The sequence below is a fragment of the Mytilus edulis genome, chromosome 9 (genome assembly GCF_963676685.1).
Source record: "Mytilus edulis chromosome 9, xbMytEdul2.2, whole genome shotgun sequence".
In the NCBI taxonomy this organism is placed as follows: domain Eukaryota; kingdom Metazoa; phylum Mollusca; class Bivalvia; order Mytilida; family Mytilidae; genus Mytilus; species Mytilus edulis.
This window is the reverse complement of record NC_092352.1, coordinates 83,659,352-83,677,267: the sequence shown is the minus strand read 5'-3', so window position 1 is coordinate 83,677,267 and position 17,916 is coordinate 83,659,352. Positions and strand designations below refer to the sequence as shown.

General features: G+C 33.0%; 1 protein-coding gene across 1 annotated transcript in view; it reads right to left on the bottom strand.

The window, feature by feature from the left end:
* Positions 1 to 17,916, bottom strand: part of LOC139489199 (dynein beta chain, ciliary-like) — a 55,623-nt gene that overhangs the window by 14,766 nt on the left and 22,941 nt on the right. Inside the window, exons 23-36 of the mRNA XM_071275385.1 lie at positions 16,960 to 17,252; positions 16,357 to 16,513; positions 15,453 to 15,715; positions 14,773 to 15,004; positions 13,618 to 13,812; positions 12,023 to 12,233; positions 10,110 to 10,386; positions 8,062 to 8,344; positions 7,575 to 7,748; positions 6,370 to 6,843; positions 5,715 to 5,954; positions 4,395 to 5,180; positions 2,850 to 3,011; positions 191 to 685 (exon numbers count right to left, since the gene is read on the bottom strand). Coding sequence (XP_071131486.1) covers positions 191 to 685; positions 2,850 to 3,011; positions 4,395 to 5,180; positions 5,715 to 5,954; positions 6,370 to 6,843; positions 7,575 to 7,748; positions 8,062 to 8,344; positions 10,110 to 10,386; positions 12,023 to 12,233; positions 13,618 to 13,812; positions 14,773 to 15,004; positions 15,453 to 15,715; positions 16,357 to 16,513; positions 16,960 to 17,252 — 4,242 coding nt within the window. The remainder of the gene's footprint in view (positions 1 to 190; positions 686 to 2,849; positions 3,012 to 4,394; positions 5,181 to 5,714; positions 5,955 to 6,369; positions 6,844 to 7,574; positions 7,749 to 8,061; positions 8,345 to 10,109; positions 10,387 to 12,022; positions 12,234 to 13,617; positions 13,813 to 14,772; positions 15,005 to 15,452; positions 15,716 to 16,356; positions 16,514 to 16,959; positions 17,253 to 17,916) is intronic.

The following is a 17,916-nucleotide window of genomic DNA, read 5'->3' as shown; positions in this document are numbered from 1 at the left end:
CTCCATAGAGTGCAACTAGTTTTATAAAAGAAGGTGTAAAAAAAAAGAACCTGAAATATAATTAAAATAGAAATAGCTTCAAGTGTATACATCTGGCTGTAAACATGGTAAACCCTGCTTGTGTTAACATATGAAAAAGATAAACAAGAAAAAACATGAAATAAACTGTCCTATAAAAACTGTAGCTTACCTTGTTCAGAGTATTCAAAGCTTCTACAGCAGCTGCCAAAGCTGGTTCAGCCTTCTCCAAATCTTTCTCACATTCTTTCTGTTTCTTACTGACTTCTTCGTTAATCTTTGTAACTTTCTTTTCTTCTCCATCAGCAATAGCTTTCTCTTTCGATACTTTTTCTGTCTCAGCACCAACAACAGTAATAAGTTTATTTGCATCCTCGTTCTTCTGGGCTAATTCTACTTCCTGTGAAGCTAGTTTAGATTTCAGATCAGATACTTGTGTTGCTGTGCTCCTCAATTTTTCCAGACCATTTTCTAGACGGACTATTTTGCCTTGTAAGTCTACGTTTTGTTTTTCCAATAAGTTCTGGTAAAGTTTGATCTGTTCTAAGAAGCTCTTTGGTGTGGTGTAATTGTATCTTCGTTCATTGGAAAGATAAGTATGGGACATTTCATTTACTGATGTATGCACATATCCCATAAACTTAGAAATAGATTCTCTCATTTCAGGCTACAAAAAAATGGACAATGGTGAATTACAATTGTTTGATTTTTTAATAGAACATTTTAAATAGTAATTTTTCATTTAATGGACGCCTTTATACTTCCTAATATTCAGGGAAAAAAGGTCAGATAAATTTAAAGAGCTACAAATGTATTTATAAATGGAAATTTTCTACCAACAGCATCATAACATCAAAATACCTTTATACAGAAATTTTTACAATATTATGGAGATTTTTCAAAATTCATGTAACACATATTTATTGAGATGTGAAAAGAAATTCATGAGAAAAGATCAAGTTAAAGTTGAGTTCTGAAAACGACACCAAAATAAGTAATACATACTAGAGGCTCTAAAGAGCCTGTGTCGCTCACCTTGGTCTATGTGAATATTAAACAAAGGAAGCAGATGGATTCATGACAAAATTGTGTTTTGGTGATGGTGATGTGTTTGTACATCTTACTTTACTGAACATTCTTGCTACTTACAATTATCTCTATCTATAATGAACTTGGCCCAGTAGTTTCAGTGGAAAATGTTAGTTAAAATTTACAAATTTTATGAAAATTGTTAAAAATTGACTAAAAAGGACAATAACTCCTTAGGGGTCAATTGATCATTTCCGTCATGTTGACTTATTTGTAAATCTTACTTTGCTTAACATTATTGATGTTTACAGTTTATCTCTATCTATAATAATATTCAAGATAATAACCAAAAACAGCAAAATTTCCTTAAAATTACCAATTCAGGGGCAGCAACCCAACAACAGGTTGTCATATTCATCTGAAAATTTCAGGGCAGATAGATGTTGACCTGATAAACAATTTTACCCCATGTCAGATTTGCTCTAAAGGCTGCGGTTTCAGAGTTATAAGCCAAAATTTACATTTCACCCCTATGTTCTATTTTTAGCCATGGCGGCCATCTTGGTTAATTGGCTATGTCACGGGACACAATTTTTAAACTAGATACCCCAATGATGATTGTGGCCAAGTTTGGTTTAATTTGGCCCAGTAGTTTCAGAGGAGAAGATTTTTGTAAAAGATAACTAAGATTTTCGAAAAATGGTTAAAAATTGACTATAAAGGGCAATAACTCCAAAAGAAATCAACAGACCATTTTGGTCTTGTTGACTTATTTGTAGATCTTACTTTGCTGAACATTTTTGCTGTTTACAGTTTATCTCTATCTATGATAATATTCAAGATAATAACCAAAAACAGCAAAATGTCCTTAAAATTTTAATAAAATTACCAATTCAGGGGCAGCAACCTATCAATGGGTTTTCCAATTCATCTCAAAATTTCAGGGCAGATAGATCGTGACCTGATAAACAATTTTACCCCATGTCAGATTTGCTCTAAATGCTTTGGTTTTTGAGTGATAAGCCAAAAACTGCATTTTACCCCTATGTTCTATTTTTAGCCATGGCGACCATCTTGGTTGGTTGGCCAGGTCACCGGACACAATTTTTTAACTAGATACCCCAATGATGATTGTGGTCAAGTTTGATTTAATTTGGCCAAGTAGTTTCAGAGAAGAAGATTTTTGTAAAAGATGACTAAGATTTACGAAAAATGGTTAAAAATTGACTATAAAGGGCAATAACTCCTAAAGGGGTCAACAGACCATTTTGGTCCTGTTGACTTATTTGTAGATCTTACTTTACTGAACATTTTTGCTGTTCACAGTTTATCTCTGTCTATGATAATATTCAAGATAATAACCAAAAACAGCAAAATTTCCTTAAAATTACCAATTCAGGGGCAGCAACCTATCAACAGGTTGTCCGATTCATCTCAAAATTTCAGGGCAGATAGATCTTGACCTGATTAACAATTTTACCCCATGTCAGATTTGCTCTAAATGCTTTGGTTTTTGAGTTATAAGCCAAAAACTGCATTTTACCCCTATGTTCTATTTTTAGCCATGGCGGCCATCTTGGTTGGTTGGCCGGGTCACTGGACACAATTTTTAAACTAGATACCCTAATAATGATTGTGGCCAAGTTTGGTAAAAATTGGTCCAGTAGTTTCAGAGGAGAAGATTTTTGTAAAAGCTAACGACGGACGACGACGACGACGACGCCGGACGCCGGACGCCGGACGCCAAGTGATGAGAAAAGCTCACTTGGCCCTTTGGGCCAGGTGAGCTAATAAAAACTTACATTTAACATTTCTATATCTTCTAAGAACCTTGCTGACACAGAATTGAGAGCTTCAACAGGCCATTCATGGAACCAATCAATACATGTACAGTTGGTTACGGCTGGGAACTTACGACTTCTGACACGGAGAGTGGAACCGACAGGAGAGAAGCACAAAACAACCTACAAATAAACAAGTAATGAATATATGTCTGTCCTTTTTCCTCTAACTGATTGTCCACTAGGTATTTCCTTTCTTTTTCAAATCTGATTTTAGTTTGTTTATATGTATTTGCTATTATATTTTCTTAAAATATTCCTGAAAACAGAATTGTAATTGTACTACAATTTAAAAACAGAAATTAACACTTGAAATTACTCAGCTAAAAAAATCACATTTTCTTGTAAACAAAATATTGTGTACATTGTACTAGATATTGTAGTAAATAAGATAGTAATGTAAGGCAGTGTTTTTGAGGAAGCTATTTTATATTTAGGTTTGTCAATTATATTTTTTTGCTGTATTTTGAGCAGATATATAGGATACTGTGAAAGTACTTTTATTCGTGGGGTACCAATTTTCGTGGATGACTTTATCCACGAATTTAAGTGTCCAACGAAATAAAACAACCATTGTCCAAATCAAGACATGGAAAGATACCCATCGGTAGGTTTGACTACTGATATTGATCTAGAGAATATAACGAATAACGTCAAATCTGAGAATACTTTAAAAGCAGTCATGGAACTACAACCGCATGCAGGATTATACCCATTTAATCTTTAATAACCTAAACTGTACAACTTTTGATCTCATAAATTTATTTTTTTAATCGACGAAAGTCAAATTTCCAGTTTTGATATGCTAGTATGATAAAGTGTTCATTTTATATCCTCATAGTTCTTGTACATATGGGAAATAATAATTTCATGCTGGGCTTGATTTTGAATTATTTGACAATTCAAGATACGTTTATAGCATTTGTTTATGTTACTGTTTTCTTTAGGTGACATGTTTATGGCCTAATTAACACCTTTGATGGTCTTTAATCTGTTGATCACTTTATCATGGGTTAATTAGTGTTATCACTATGATTTACACAGATCAATGTTTACTTTGCAATTTCCTTAATCCAGACTATTTGTAACCTTCGTTTCTAAAGGCTTTAATTATTCAATTATATTTTTTTTAGAAAACTAAAATCCACAAATTTAAAAACCCACGAACATGTAAATATTGCTCAAACCACAAAAATTGATACCCACGAATTAAAGTACTTTCACAGAAGTTCATCTTTTTTAACAAACTGAGTTGATTTTGAAATGACTTTGACTGAAACTACACATTGTGGTAAACCAACTTATTTTTGCTATAAAAAAAATTAACATAAATAAAGGATTGTTACAAAAATGTCATTTTTTTTTATAAGAATACACATGAAGAAAATCAGTAAACTGTAAATATAAAATCACCAAAAAGTTAGCTAAATAATGGATTAATGCAAAATCAAGTATCTGTAACTGTAAGTTGGTTTACAATATATTAAACTTGACAATCTTGTATACCTTCAACATCCTTCTAACTCTATCAATGAAAAAGTTCCAGCAGTTTTCCCGGGAATCTTCCAATCCCATGCCTTTAACTTCATTTCTTACACCATTTATAATATTTTCAACTTCGTCATCTGGGAAAAGATCAGGAATTTCACCGGAAGCTAACAGATCGTTGATCAATACCAGAAACCTTTCATCGGCTACTTGGGCATCAGTCATTAAGAACACCATTCCCATGCCCTTCAAACCAGTCTTTAAGTATAGGGCAGAAATATCAAGTTTTAAATCGGCAATGCTATAACCTTTTCTCAGGGTTATCTGGAACACATCCAAACTGCTGATGAAGGCTGCTAGACGAGATAAACTCTGCTTACCGCTACCACCTACACCAATCAATAGAGCGTTACCACGAGGTGATTCTAAAATTCTGTTGATTCTACAAATATGGCTCATAGCGTCTGCAAAAAGTACAAGATTCATAGCCGCATTTAGTTCATTGTAATTATCCAAGGATTCAACCAAGATTTTATTTAAGCTTGCGTAGTCATCCACCAAAAAGTATTTCGGATCTCCTATACCCTGAGCAAAGTGACAATAAATAAGAGGATTTTTAACCAAAGCTGCTTCCTCAATGTCTTCAAATGATTTTTTTATGACATCTTTGACAAGTTTGTCATAAGCCTCCAAGTCCTTTTCATCGACTAGTTTGTCCCTATACACTCTTTCAGCCTCGTGTTGCCACAATCTGACCAGGTCTACTTGGGTTTTAGCAGCATCAGGCATGGCAAACAGAATTCCCTGCAAAATATTAAAACAATAGTCAATATATAAAATTAATTTATCTATTTGGCCATTTGATTGGACTTTCCGTTTTGAATTCCACAAAGTTCAGTTCTTTGATGATTTAAATTTTATCCAGTTTGATGTATATATATATCAATTTTAGAATCCTATTTTTTGTGGATTTGTAAATTCAAGTGTTGTCTTTTTCTGATTTTTCAAGGTATAACAATGATGCAGGGAATACAATAAAGTAAGCACATTGATTTTCTCCCAATAACTCAATACCCCTACCATAAACTAATGGAACTGTTGTAAATTCCTTGTTGTTACATTAAAATGAAAATGATTTTGTGCCATTGGTAAGATATCCATCGTAAAGGACATTATTAGCCAATCAAAAAGTTTGGTGTAAACCATTAAAAGTAGTACCCAGAATACATTAGACTCTGAAACCACCCTTTTATCAAAAGAAATATTACGCTACTCATTTGTGGAAAACATCTAAAAATCTGTTATATTGTCACAAATATTTGTGCCGATTTCACTCACCTGGAAGATATTTGATAAATCTCTCAAATTGAAGATGTAGTGGAACTTGATTGCCGTTGGAAGGAAAGTAGTAGTTACTCTCGTATGGAGAGTTACAGCTCCCTGGATAATTGTTCCTGCATATTTCTGTACTCCAGCGGCAAAACCATTGATGGCTAGATGTTGTTGTAAGATGTTAGTGTAGATAGTTGTTAAAGCATCCAAGCTTGGGAAGTTGACGGAAAATACACAGAAGTGTCGCTGAAAAATTTAAAATGTTAATATATATCTCAAAAAATTATTCAAACAAAAACCTTAACAAAAAAAAATTTGTATTTTACAACTTAATCAAATAGGTGTTTAATATTTTTTCTTGCGAGTTGGCTCTATTTTAGTTTTATGAAGAGCTATTTAAAAAAAATATGGCAGTTGATTTTCACTTGATTGATATTGTTTGATTTTGTCTGTCAGTGTTTATGGACTTCCATTTTAATTTGACTTGGAGTATTTTTGTTTATACTTTTTTGCATGTTTTCATACCAGAAATGTGTAGTGCCTGAAAAACCAAAAATTATTTTTACATAGCCAAATAAACAATAGCCTTATATTGCATCCTGTCCTGTTTATTTTGAACAGTGGGCACTCTCATAGCATAGCCATAAATCTAAATCATTACCTGGAGACGGGAATCAATAGTAAAGCTACCAGCTGTGGGATTCATGCAAGCTACATATTGAGTATTGTGGATTTCTTTCAACGACAATTTCTGCCTATCGTACCAATGACCATGATCAATATGCTGTCGGATCAAGGTATGTGGTTGTACTGTGAAGTACTTGTCAACCTCTGGCATGTTCATATCGTCAACAAAATAGATCAGTCGTCTTGTTCCCGGAGGACCAAAGTTTCTACCAGCTTTCTTTTCTAATGGTTTCTCAAGTACACCTTGCAACATATGTGATGTGGTGTAGAAATTAAATGGAACATTAGCTACCATGAAATCTTCCGTCAAACTCCTAAGTTTGTCCTGCATGAGTACAGTTTTACCTGTACCTGCATTGCCCACTAACATTACTGGACGTTTCTTCTCAATCAACATGTCCAAAAAGAATTTGACTCTTGTTGTTTCAGCTGTGTGTACCAATGCAGCCTGTTTAAAAATAAATATCATGGTCAAAATAAATTCATTAAAAACAAAAATATGTGTCCATAGAAAATTGTCCCTGCTGGATTTAAACACTTATTTAGCTTATATCTTAAAAAGTTCACATTGTAATGAACATGATTTTTTTTGTGTGTACTAAGTTTCAAGTTGATGTGACCACAACTTCATGATAAACTATCTTAAACCAAAATTTTATCCTGATATTGGACGGACAAACTGATGGACCTATAGACAGACGCAGTCAGGCAGGAAGACATAATACTCTCCTACTACCATAGTAGTCATAAAAGTGTTGATTAGATCAGACAACTAACATAATTATCAATTTCATCTACTGGTACATAAGGACATGTAAAAATAAATTTTAATGAGATAAAGAAATGTTGTGGCTTGGCAGGTTTTATTGTTATGTTTTTATTTTATATTAATAATCACCCACAATGACAAGTATTCTCCATTTCACATTTTTGACTGATCAACTTAAGTTTCTGGGTTATCCATCATAAAACTTTACTTTGAGTGAATACTCGGAGTACAAAATTTGTACTAAAAACACAAAATCCAGTATTTTGATTGGTTAAATTCTGAGTCTGAATAAGATAATCGTACTTCTTTGATTTTACTTGGTCTATTTTTATTGACTGGCAGATATTAAAAAAAAACAAAAAACGAAAGACTTAGATTTTAAAAAGTAACTAATTATTTTTTAACTTTACCTGAAGTGGTATATCTGGGTCCAATTCAAATTTCTCAATTTTCTTGGTCCATGGTTCAAATTTTTTGGATTCTGGGTCTATGTAATAATCAAACACTGTACCAGCTCCTGGGAATTTTACAGTTTTAAATTCAGTAATCCACCATTTAGTGAATTCTACTCTGTAGTCAATCAGCTGTAATGAAAATAAACAATTATCAAAAAGTTACACAGGAAATAAACAAACTGTGGGTAAAAAAAAATGAAGAGGAAATTAAATAAAGATTTGATGAATTACATTTTTCATCATTTTTTGGTGTTTTTTTTTTGTGGGTATTATTGACCAGTATTTAGACTCCTACCCTGATGACAAGCTGTGGCCTGAAATTTTTCCCTAAGTGACAAGATGCTTAATTCTAATTTGTTCTCCCTTGGTCGCAGAGAAGTCTTGTGCTAACTTTCACAATGTATTTTTATGGGTGCTTTAGTGTTATTATACCAGCAATTACCTGATCTTGGAACATAACAGCACCAAAAGCCCAAACACAGGCAAATACAAAGTACAACTCATACAGTTCTTTATTACAATCAGGTGGAGTGTTTTCTACTGTCAGCAGACATTCCAGTAAGAAGGTCAACATTTGAATATGGCTGACTTCGGCAACAGGTGTGATCTTCTTGAATCTGGTCCGTAGTACATCTAACAGGACAGGAACATATTTGTCAAACAGGATGGTCAAATTAGCTCTTTCTGACTGAACTTCTCTGGTATCAATCCAACTCTGTACATATCTGATCAACAACAAAAATTAGAAATGTTACAATCATAAACTGTTAACACAGATATCTGTCTCGCCTATTTGTTGTTCTGATAATGCAAATGTTGAAATTAAAATAGCAATACTTTAATATGTAAGTTATGCAATTATTCAAAGTCAATGAACCATGACTGAATGTACAGGGCTAAACAATCTCCAAGGAAATGAGATGTGCCAATACTTAAATACAACTGTATACCAAATATCACTGAAATCTCATAAGTCGTTCCCATTAAACAAACCTAAACACAAACATTATAATGTAAACTATGTAAAAGTTTCAAAGTCAATGAACCATAATGAGGGTGTGGGGTTATATAGTCTCCATGGAAATGAAATTTGCAAATGCCAATAAATTTGCATACCAAGTATCATTGACTTAACATTAGTGGTTCATCTTATACTGACCTAATCACAGACTAATACATGTAAATGAAGCAAAAGTTTCAAAGTCGATAGACTATGACTGAGAGGGCAGGGCCAAATTATCACCATGAAAATGAAATATGCCAATGCCTATGCAACTGCATACCAAAGATCATTAACCTACCACTAGTGGTTCCCCATAAACTGACCTAATCACAGACTAATACATGTAAACTAAGCAAAATTTCAAAGTCAATAGACCATGACTGAGGGGGCGGGGTCAAATAATCTCCATGGTAATGAGATGTGCCAATGCTTATACAACTGCATACCAAATATCATTGACCTACCACTACTGGTTCCCCATAAACTGACCTAACCACAAACTAATACATGTAAACTAAGCAAAGTTTCAAAGTCAATAGACCATGACTGAGGGGGCAGGGCCAAATAATCTCCATGGTAATGAGATGTGCCAATGCTTATACAACTGCATACCAAATATGATTGACCTACCACTAGTGGTTCCCCACAAACTGACTTAATAACAAACTAATACATGTAAACTAAGCAAAGTTTCAAAGTCAATAGACCATGACTGAGGGGGCAGGGCCAAATAAACTCCGTGGAAATAAGATGTGCAAATGCTTATACAACTGCATACCAAATATGATTGACCTACCACTAGTTGTTCACCATAAACTAGACCTAATCACAAAATAATACATTGTTGACGCCGCCGACACCGGAAACAGCATACCTATGTTTCGCTTTTTGACTCCATCAAGGCGACACAAAAACCAGACACATGTTTACCAATATTCTGGCAAAAGGTTAATTCTATTTTAATTATATTAAGAACTGTTTTAAAAATGTCAGATGCTGAAAAAATGTTGTTTAGGTGGAACTTTAATTTTTTATTAAAAAAAACTCTTCATAAAATGTTGGAAAGACCACTTGCAAAATAATTAGTCAGCATGCATATGGTTTAAGCAGAAAGTTGGAAACAATTCATATTTCAATGATTGTTTTAATATTCTTCTTTCATGAGGCTGAGTCTAATCAAGTATATTGGAAAAGATTTTAAAAACAATATTCAAAACAAAAGAGACATTGACTAAAGAAATTTAAAAAAAGAAAGTTTCATATACATATACAATTCTAATGCAGGTTTTATCCACCACTTTGTATGGTTATCCGTTTATAATTTTATTATGCTTTAAATGAATGCTTCTTGGTTTAAATTCATAAGGTACAATTTATAAGTTTCTTAATAAGTATGTATAATAAAACAAAGCTATCATAGAGTATAATCAAACTTGGTCAAATAAATCTAACCTAATAGCATGGAAAATATTTATATGTGTACTTACGGATTCCAACCCACATCAGTAGGGTTAATGAACAGGATACCAGCTCTAGACACAGTAGCAGGGGTAGCTGTCCTCAAGTGGCTGATCTCAAAAAGCAGTCTCATGCTGTTAGTCAGGGGAATTCTCTCGTTACTGGCAAGTGTCAATACCTTGTTGTCATCCATAACAGTGTTGAGGGATTCAATCCACATGGGATCAATGTCTCCATCAAGAACAATCCACTTTGGACTGTCGGTGGTCATGTTAGCAAGATCTCTCATGATCACAGAGAACAAACCTAAACAACAAATTGGGATAATTAGTCCAGGAAAAGTTTTAGGGAAATGCTAATGATAATCAGCTGATTGACGTGATGTTCCAATCAGTTCTCCTTTCATAGCATTTAAGTCTTTATCAATTATTTGTTATACAGTGAATCCACTGTATATAGATTCCTGTGTTAACCAGAAATTGAACTGAACTATCAGAACAAACTTGGAATAGGATGCTGGCCAGTAAGTTTGTTCATCCCATTCACAGATATTCATTAGCAGAATTTGGAATTTATTTGTATTTTCTGAACTTCATTTGTCCATTTCGTATAAATTTATAGATTATAAAGTTTTTTGGACTGAACAGCTTTAGGTTATAGTAATTGTTTAAAACTGTATGATGACCTCTAGATGTTATTTTTTTTTTTGTGTTGAATGCGTACTGTCTCTGATATCTCAGCTTACTCATTTATGTTGTCCAAAACTGTATTGCTGGTCAGAAATAAGTAACCTGGTAGAATAGTTAGGACAAACGCAAAACTAAGAGGGCAAATATTATGGTCTGTGCTAAATATACCAAACCTTATTTGCTAACAACAAATTGATATATAGGTGTGGTTATAAAAAAATAATACGGAAATTAAAATCAATCATTATGATATATTATAAGTGTACAATCAAGTCGACTGAAATTTAAAACCAAGTGACTGAATGCTATCATTAAACAGAGGAAAACTATAAATCTTTCAAAAAATCTTCCCCGTATATATTTTGAATTACTTTCATTAGTAAAGACGAACACAGCAAATTATGCAAGCAAATAAAGAAAATTATATGGCCTACCTGACTGTATGAAAGAAAAAAGAAGAAATATATGATAAATACACCATGACCCATCAATAAATAAAAGGAATAGGACTTGTATTGCCGCTCTAAATCAAGATGTGAACTAGCCTTCTAAAAGATAATACTTTTAACAATGGGTTAAAAAAACATCTGATTCTATCAGAACTACTGCAACATTAAAGAAATATGTGAGGTTTTCATTTCAAAGTTTTAGACTGTCCAAAAATCAAATTTTTAAAACAATTTTGTGTGTAAAACTGTAAAGAGTACTTGTTCAAGATGTAAAGGGTGTGTGTTTTTTCTATTAGATTTCACTTTTTGATATTTCAATTAATATTTATCAAAATATCTTCTAATGATCTTTACAAACACTTAAATTTTTTGTTTTATTATACAATCTGAATACAGATAATGTGTCCTTCATCACTTAAAAGGATTTGAAAACTTTGATTTTCTTCCTGTTATAAACACATTTTTAGGATCCTCTGTTTTTTCAATACCGGTAATGCTGAATTAACACCATAAAAAATTTGGATGCAGAAATTTCGTTTGCTGACGTAGTAAATATAAGGACTAAAACAAGAACTATGTCAAATTCTTGTAAGTGAGGCAATGAAATAGGACCTTTATATCAATCAGATTGATTAATCTATATCTCCAAACTGGAAAAAATTACAAACTCTTAGTTTAGTATGTTTATTCTTCCCTATTTTTATGCACAAAGTTATTCAGAATTTCGTTTCAAATTAAAGAAATACATAACACACAGGAAGATATATTTTTGTCAGTGTAATTTAACAAAGAAATACTATTTACCATCTTTCCACTCTCTGGTTGCTGGGTTAATGATACCAAAAAGTTCATTGTTTGTGACAGCCTTGGGATCCAGATCAATGGCCTGTGGTTTCCTGCCAGCGTTTCTGTACGTCCTGATAAGGGAACCCCAAACTTTACTTTTACCAACCCCAGCATTACCTAGACAGAAGACAGAGTGACGGACATCGAATAATTCCTGCAGCTGTACAACCTGTAGGTAAAACAAGATAGAATTACATTAATTTGAAATCAATGATATTTTTGAAACCATTACTTCAAAAAATAAAATGCGTTATTTTTCAGTAGCTATATCAAAATACGAGACTTGTGATTACTACAGAAGTTATTTTGTTTCAAGAGAGTACGCACTTTATAACTAATATTTAAATAAGGCTCATATGAAATATATGCAATATGAAAGTATTTCTTGATGGATTTGTTGACATCAGAGTCCTTTCTAGATCCAAATACAGATTTTAGGGCATAGGGGCACAGTTTTTAGATGAAAGGTATAGTTTCTTGAAAAAGACAACTTTATCCTGTTTATTGATAAGAAATAATTGAATAAATTTTGTTTTCTGCTGGATTTAACCCTTTCAACGCTACACAAAAAAATAGAAAAATGGCTGCTGCTGCTGCATTTTTTTTGTGTTCATTCATTAGAACAGTATATTCCTTTTCAGACTGCTGTATCTTTTTTATTTTAAGAGATACAAAGAAAGTTATTGCATGAAAAATGCTCAGGAGAGTATGAACTGTAATGTTAGACAGTTATTTCAGTAAAATTTTTATCAGGTTACCTGCATTTTCAGGTAATTAACAGGTAAAAGGTGTAATTTATTACATTTGTGTTGAATTTTGAATAAAAACTACTTTTAGTCTTCATCTATTTTGTCGTTTTATCTGCTATAATTAAGAAGACACCAATTGCTTGATTCCGTAGCGTTTTGCACCATACACAACGTATTATGTAATCGTGGCACAAATCAGTGGCTCGGTCCTCAAAATTTTCAGTCAACCTCCGTTTTCCCCCCTTTTTTTACCTCTCGTAATGATCGATCAAATCATATTTCCCACACGAATTGAATGTAATAAACACATTGAGATAACAAGAAACCTTTTTAACTAATCCACATTGTCAGTTTTGCCATAGGAATGCTGAAATATTTCCATATTTACAGCTTCGTTTCCGATTTCCGCCATTTGCATTTGTCAAAATATTTGTTTTTATTTTCCTTAAATTTTCTTTCTACTGCATGATTTTACAATAAAAATTGCCAGGATTTCAAGGGCAAATGAGACCTTGCATATCCTCGATTCATACAAGGAAAAATTAGAGAGGACCCGAATGAAAACCGAATGGTTTAATAGTCCTTATGAAAAATCTGTTGTCATTGCGGCATATGCCGCGAATAGCAGTGGCTGATGGCGTATGTCATCGCGGCATATGCCGTGTATAGCGTTGAAAGGGTTAATGTATCTTATTAAAAGTTTTTTCTAGAAAATAAAACTAATAGGGATTTTCAGATTCCTATTAAAATTCATATGCAAGCAAAAACAAATTTCATTTATATAGTTTTAAACAGATAACCTACCTTCAGAATGAAATTATCCTCTGGCTGAAGTTTCTGGTCAAGGACAGCTTGTCTGATTTTCTGTTCAAAATCCATGTCCCTCTTCCTTGGTACATTGAGTGCTGGGAACAGATCACCAATCAGACCCATGATAATTGGCACATCATCAGTAACAATCTTTGGAATATTGAAATCTCTCAAGGCTCTCATCAATACCTAAAGTAAAAGACATGAAATTAGTGTTAATGTTTCAAAATATTTCATGGAATGCATAAATTGTCATGCTAAGCATACCAGCACTAGTAATTCATAGATTCAGAAAACAGGAAGAAGGTGTCTGACTGATCTAATAAAGCGCTAACACGTTAATACTCATTACTATCTGATCAGATATGAAGTCATTCTGTTAGGTAGTATTGGAGAAATGTGTGATTTTTTTTATAGATCATTCAAAATATTGAAAAATTCAAAGTTTCAGCAAAGTATAGCATTTAAAAGAATGAAAGAAAACTTTAAAAGGTCCTCTGACATTTCTAAGCAGCATGTAGAAATAACATAATGTAATGTATTCCTTATCCATATTTAGGTAACTGTCTCTCTGGTATCAAGGGAGGTCTGAGTGGCCAAGTGATCTAAGCAGTTCTACTACTGTAACCACTTGCCAGTCAACACTGAGGTTGTGAGTTCAAACCCCGCTCCTGCGGGTGCACTCGACTCCAATCTTAATTGACTAGGATTGTCAGTTTTCCTATCAAAGGTCTGTGGTTTTCTCCGGGCACTACGGCTTCCTCCACCTATAAAAACTGACCACCATGAAATAGCCCAAATTTGGTGCTTAAAAGTGGTATTAAAACACCAACAATTAACAATCAATCTGGTATCAAGGTAGCATGATTGTCTCAAGTGCTGGAGGTCAATGGTTTTAATCACTACCCAGACTGCTTGGCTCAGTCAGAATAATGTGTCAGAGTAGGGTGAAATGTATTCCTGCAAACTGTTACCTTTTGAACAAGTTCATAAAAAATCTGGCTCAAAGTGTCAGTCTTGTATAAAGCAGGGTGCACATTTACATTGAATTAACATGGTCCTGTCCTGAATATGCCTTTGGATGTTTAACAGACACCTATATAATCATCCATATTTAAGCTAACAAATTACAAAGTAAACACAACTCACCTGATCTTCTGGTCTGTCAGGATCACTTCTTTTCAGTGAACCAGCCACTACTAGTACAGATTTGATGGCTCTTAGACCCCAATCGTAATGGTCCTGTTTAGACAAAAGTTCTCTACACAAAGTGTACAAGGTAATAAACTTTCTGGCCAAGAGACGTGCATCAAGAAAACCTTCAGCTACCAACATGATTTCACAGATCAGTTCAAAATCTGGGACAACCATAGCACATGGTCTGTAAATAAAAGATATTGTATTTATAAAAACATAATTTACATTACTTAAATATATATATATGTATTTGCAGGAACTAGAATAAAATGCTTAGGTAATATAATTTTAAAATTTTGGGCTGTGAACAAAAACATAGTTTCTATCTCAAACTAATCTTTTCTTCTTTTTCAAACATAAAATATCTTTAATGTTTGTTACTTTTTGCTTTTGTTTATAATCCTAATTGTAACACACTGACTAACAATGCAAAGTAAGGGTTGTAGAAATTTTAATGTGGATTTCAAGATGTTCTGTTTGGCAATAAAATATAGCACACTTTTTGTTTTATTGACTTTTCTTTTTCAACTAATAATAAATGATGTACGATGCAATCTGCACAAAACTCACAAAATGTCAAATGTAAAACCCTGTAACTTTTGTGTAACTTCAAAATTAATACTAAAAGGTACCTGAATAAGGCCTTAAGATTTTCTGGTAACTCTGTTCTTCCTGCGTAACCAGGGTTCATGGTGATGAACAGACCTACTGTCCATTTAAGTTTGATAATTCCTCCCTGGAAGTTGAATTCAGTTTTCTTTTCTCTGATGGCGTCCTGAATACATTTAACCTGTACGGCCACTACTGACAGCACTTCAACAGCTATACGGTTAAATTCATCAAAACATCCCCATGCTCCTGACTGGGCCAGACCTTTGTAGATGTTACCAATGGACTAAAGGAGTATAAGTGTAGGTAGTTATGTCAAAATAGCACAGTTTATCATATAAGAATACCTATTTGTGACAATTCAAATCTATTAATGATCTCAAAATATATTTTTATGTCAAAATAGCACAGTTTATCATATAAGAATACCTATTTGTGACAATTCAAATCTATTAATGATCTCAAAATATATTTTTATGTCAAAATAACACAGTTTATCATATAAGAATACCTATTTGTGACAATTCAAATCTATTAATGATCTCAAAATATATTGATCAATACAATTTGTGTAATTTCTAATTATGGAAATAATTATTGTAATTGGAAGACAAGTGCACTGTTTTTTTGTTGTTGTTTTATCAATATAGCATATGTAAAGACTATTAAACAATGCTCATTACAATACTACCAGTAACTAATTAAGATGTATGAACATCTCCTAAATTAAATAAACCTTTAAATGACCTTCAAGGTAAAGGTCAGCACTAAAGGCAGTGGTCATTATCTTATTTATACTGTCATCTGAAACTGTTATGTTCATTCTAATCTGAGATAACAATTTTCTGATTTTTAAGTCTGATCACAAATAAACTTCCCACTGAAGTGACTTTATGCAGTTATCAACCAAGTAACCATGAATTTTACCTTGTAGTCCATCTGTTCTGAACAGTTAAACACATATACCATGACACCAAGAGCACGTCCCAAATCTTTGGTGGTCTCAGTTTTACCAGTTCCAGCTGGTCCAGCGGGGGCGCCACTCATGATCAAATGGAGAGACTGGGTAAGAGTGATGTAACATCTGTCAAAAAATGAAATCAGTGACTTAGGCTTTTCATTTTAAAAAAAAGAAGTAAACGACACAAAGTGTCAAAAAGTATTCTTTCGTAAACTAAGTTTTTTGGTTTTTGTCTAATGGACATTTACCAACGTTTGAATTAACTTGAAGATCAAAAAAATATTTCAACTATAAGCTACCAATATGCAATATCCATACACCATGTTAAATAGTATTGAACTATATTTCAAAAACAAATTCTTTAAAATGTCTTTGATAGAAGTAAACAAATAGATGTAAATACACTACATTTTTCTATATCAAAACAATTACAATTACAATTAGATATCATGAGTTGCAGTTCCTTAAAAAAAAAAAGGACAATTTATTTTGAAATGATTTTTTTTATAACTTCAGGAAACAAAATAAAGGGAGATATCTCTTTTTCAATAGAAGAGAAAACAACTAACCTATCAGTGAGTGGTGTGATGACAAGACGTGGTGTGTTGCCGAGATATTCATGAGAATATCGGAACTGAGCATCACAAATGTTAGCAAAACAATCTCTCTCATTGTCATCCCATCTGTGACGAAGCTGACTCAGCCAGCTGAAGGCCTGGGAGCTGTCTACCTTCGTTGTGATTAATTTTGTGATGACATCACGAGCGTGTACATCGATAGTACAGATGGTCATAATCTTTTGACGATCACCAGAACTCAACTTTCCAATCAACATCTGGATAAGTGAATTCAATTGCTGGACCTAAAGTACACATATTAGAAATTTATATGAACATTTTTTTAAAATATATAAAAATAAATGGAGAATGTGTCTGCGGGACACAGCTGATGCCCCCCTTTGCATATACTGTTAAAAAGGGACAAAACTCTAGAACGATGAAAGTGAAGCAACCCAAATTCAAACTTGATCTGTGTTTTGTGGTAATAAGCATTGTTTATAAGTTTCATAACATGTGGTTGAGGCAAGCTAAAGTTAGAGAACTGAAACTAAATTTGGGATGTACCCTGAATGCCCCCTTAAGAAAATAAAAATGCACACATGGATATAGTGGATGTATTGACTTTCCTGGATTCTGGAAATGTTGTTTTTCTAGGATACTTGAATTTTATGGTTTTTGAAAATTCTACAAACAAACCTATAGAAAATTTGTAATATTTAAATTCATAGTTGATCTTTCCCCATGAAATCCATATAAAATAGAAACCCACGAAAAATAATGAATTCACAGAATATAAAAATTTATGGTCTGGAAAACAGTTTAAAAAAAGATGAAATTTAAAGAGTAGAAATTGTAACAAAATACAAATCCCATTTGACATGTTGAGCCATGCTGTCTTATATTTCTATAACAACAAAAGTTATTTTCTTTATCTTGCTTACTGATGACCCAAAACAAATCTGCTTT